Source organism: Papilio xuthus, unplaced genomic scaffold, assembly GCF_000836235.2.
Source record: "Papilio xuthus unplaced genomic scaffold, Pxut_1.1 DF829254.1, whole genome shotgun sequence".
Lineage (NCBI taxonomy): Eukaryota > Metazoa > Arthropoda > Insecta > Lepidoptera > Papilionidae > Papilio > Papilio xuthus.
The window spans coordinates 1-1,603 of NW_013529395.1; the positions used below are offsets into that span (position 1 = coordinate 1).

At 63.4% G+C, this 1,603-nt stretch overlaps 1 protein-coding gene across 1 annotated transcript; it reads right to left on the minus strand.

The window, feature by feature from the left end:
- Positions 1–14: 14 nt before the first annotated feature.
- On the minus strand, positions 15–1,545 carry LOC106119523 (caskin-1-like; the record flags this gene model as incomplete). The annotated part of the gene is made up of 1 exon (XM_013314567.1): positions 15–1,545. A coding segment is annotated over one exon (1,531 nt), but the record flags the coding sequence as incomplete, so codon positions are not given.
- Positions 1,546–1,603: the final 58 nt, after the last annotated feature.

Sequence of the window (1,603 nt, forward strand, 5' to 3'; positions counted from 1 at the left end):
CGCACTCAGCCGACTTGTGCCCTTCACTGCCGCAGCGGAAGCAGAGACGCCCGTTCTCCGCTTCCACTGGGCATAGGGCGCGAGTGTGGCCCAGCATCATGCACTTGTAGCATCTGAGTGGCTGGGCCTCCACTGCTTTGACGGTGGCCATCGTCCATCCGATGGCCACTCGTCCTGCCTTTACGATTGCCTTAGCGGCAATCGCTGGGCACTTGACCAGGGCGGAGCCGCCGCCCCAGAAGCTCGGCCTGATGTTACCTACTCTTAGGGAGCTGGGGGGACATCCGCCGACCGATGCCAATTGGGCCGCCACTTCCTCAGTGGTCACCGTGTCATCTAGACCGGTGATCCTGAGGACGGCCATTTTGGTTGGGCGGGTGATGTCCGCCCAGCTCCCTACTGCCTCCACCAGGGCGGCGGCGAGACGGTCAGCGGTTTCTTCGGGGGTGGTCCCCCCGACCTCCATCAGTTTGGAGCCGGTCATGCTCGTTCGGATCTTGACCGACTCCAAACCGAATTCCCTCAGGGATATCGAGGACCTGGCCTTTGCCAGGACCTCGGAGTATTTCGCGTCAATCGTGGCCCCTTCCGCGGTGGTCATGGTGGCCCCTTTCTTAAGGGTCACCACTATGGCCGCGGTTTTTGGGGCCACGATTTTAACGGCCTTTGGTGGGGCCGGGGCGATCTGCCGGGTTGTTCCGGCTGAGGGGGGGGAATTAGCAGCGGCAGCGGCATTGCCCCTCTTCTTCCGGCGGACAACCTCGGACCAGGAGTTGCCCGCCGTCCCTGTCTGGGCTTCCCCCTCTCCGCTTGTTCCAGCGGTTGGGGGGGGAGGGGTCGCTTCTGCCTGTCCTGCCCCCTGTTTCCCCTTGGAGGGAGGAGGAGGCGGGGGGGCAGTCGGCCGCTTTGCGGCGCCCTTTTTCGGCGCCTTCTTTGCCGCCCTAGGAGTGGGCGCTTGGGGTGGCTGGGCTTCCCCGTCCACCTCCATGGCGCCCTCCACGAGTCCCGACCGGGACTTGTGACGGGGCGGTGGCGGCTGCCGTTGGTCGGCACGAAGAGGAGGCCTCATGACGGGCTCCGGAGGAAGGCGCATCTCCAGGTCTTGTAGGCGGGCATTGATCATCCCGCCTACCGACTGCAGGAGTTGCCCCTTCATCTCCTCCATGGCGCATCTGAGCACCTCCTCGATGTTGGGCTGCTGGGGCCCTGTGTCCTCTCTCGGTGCTGCAGCGGACTTCCGCTGCGACTCCACATACGCCTGTTTAAAAGCGCGCAGCTCGTTGCGGACAAGATCTAGCTCTCTTGCTAGACGAGCATTGTCCGCGCGGAGCCTGCGCTGCTCTTCATCAGGCGTAATATCCCGTAGGCCCTCAACTGCCTCGACTACGCTTTTAGTAGCCCGGTTGATTTGCCCCCATACGGTGCCCTTTAGGTGGCCGCTCTTCTTAATTTCCTCCTTTATCCTCTCTACACTTTTGAGGGCCTCCTCGGCAAGGGCCTCGACCGTGCCCCTGGATAGGGCGCCGGGGGTCTCGTCATCGGTGGCTTTGGAGGCCACTATGGGGCTCACTATCTTCCCGCGTGGACGGTAGCTTGGGTCGGC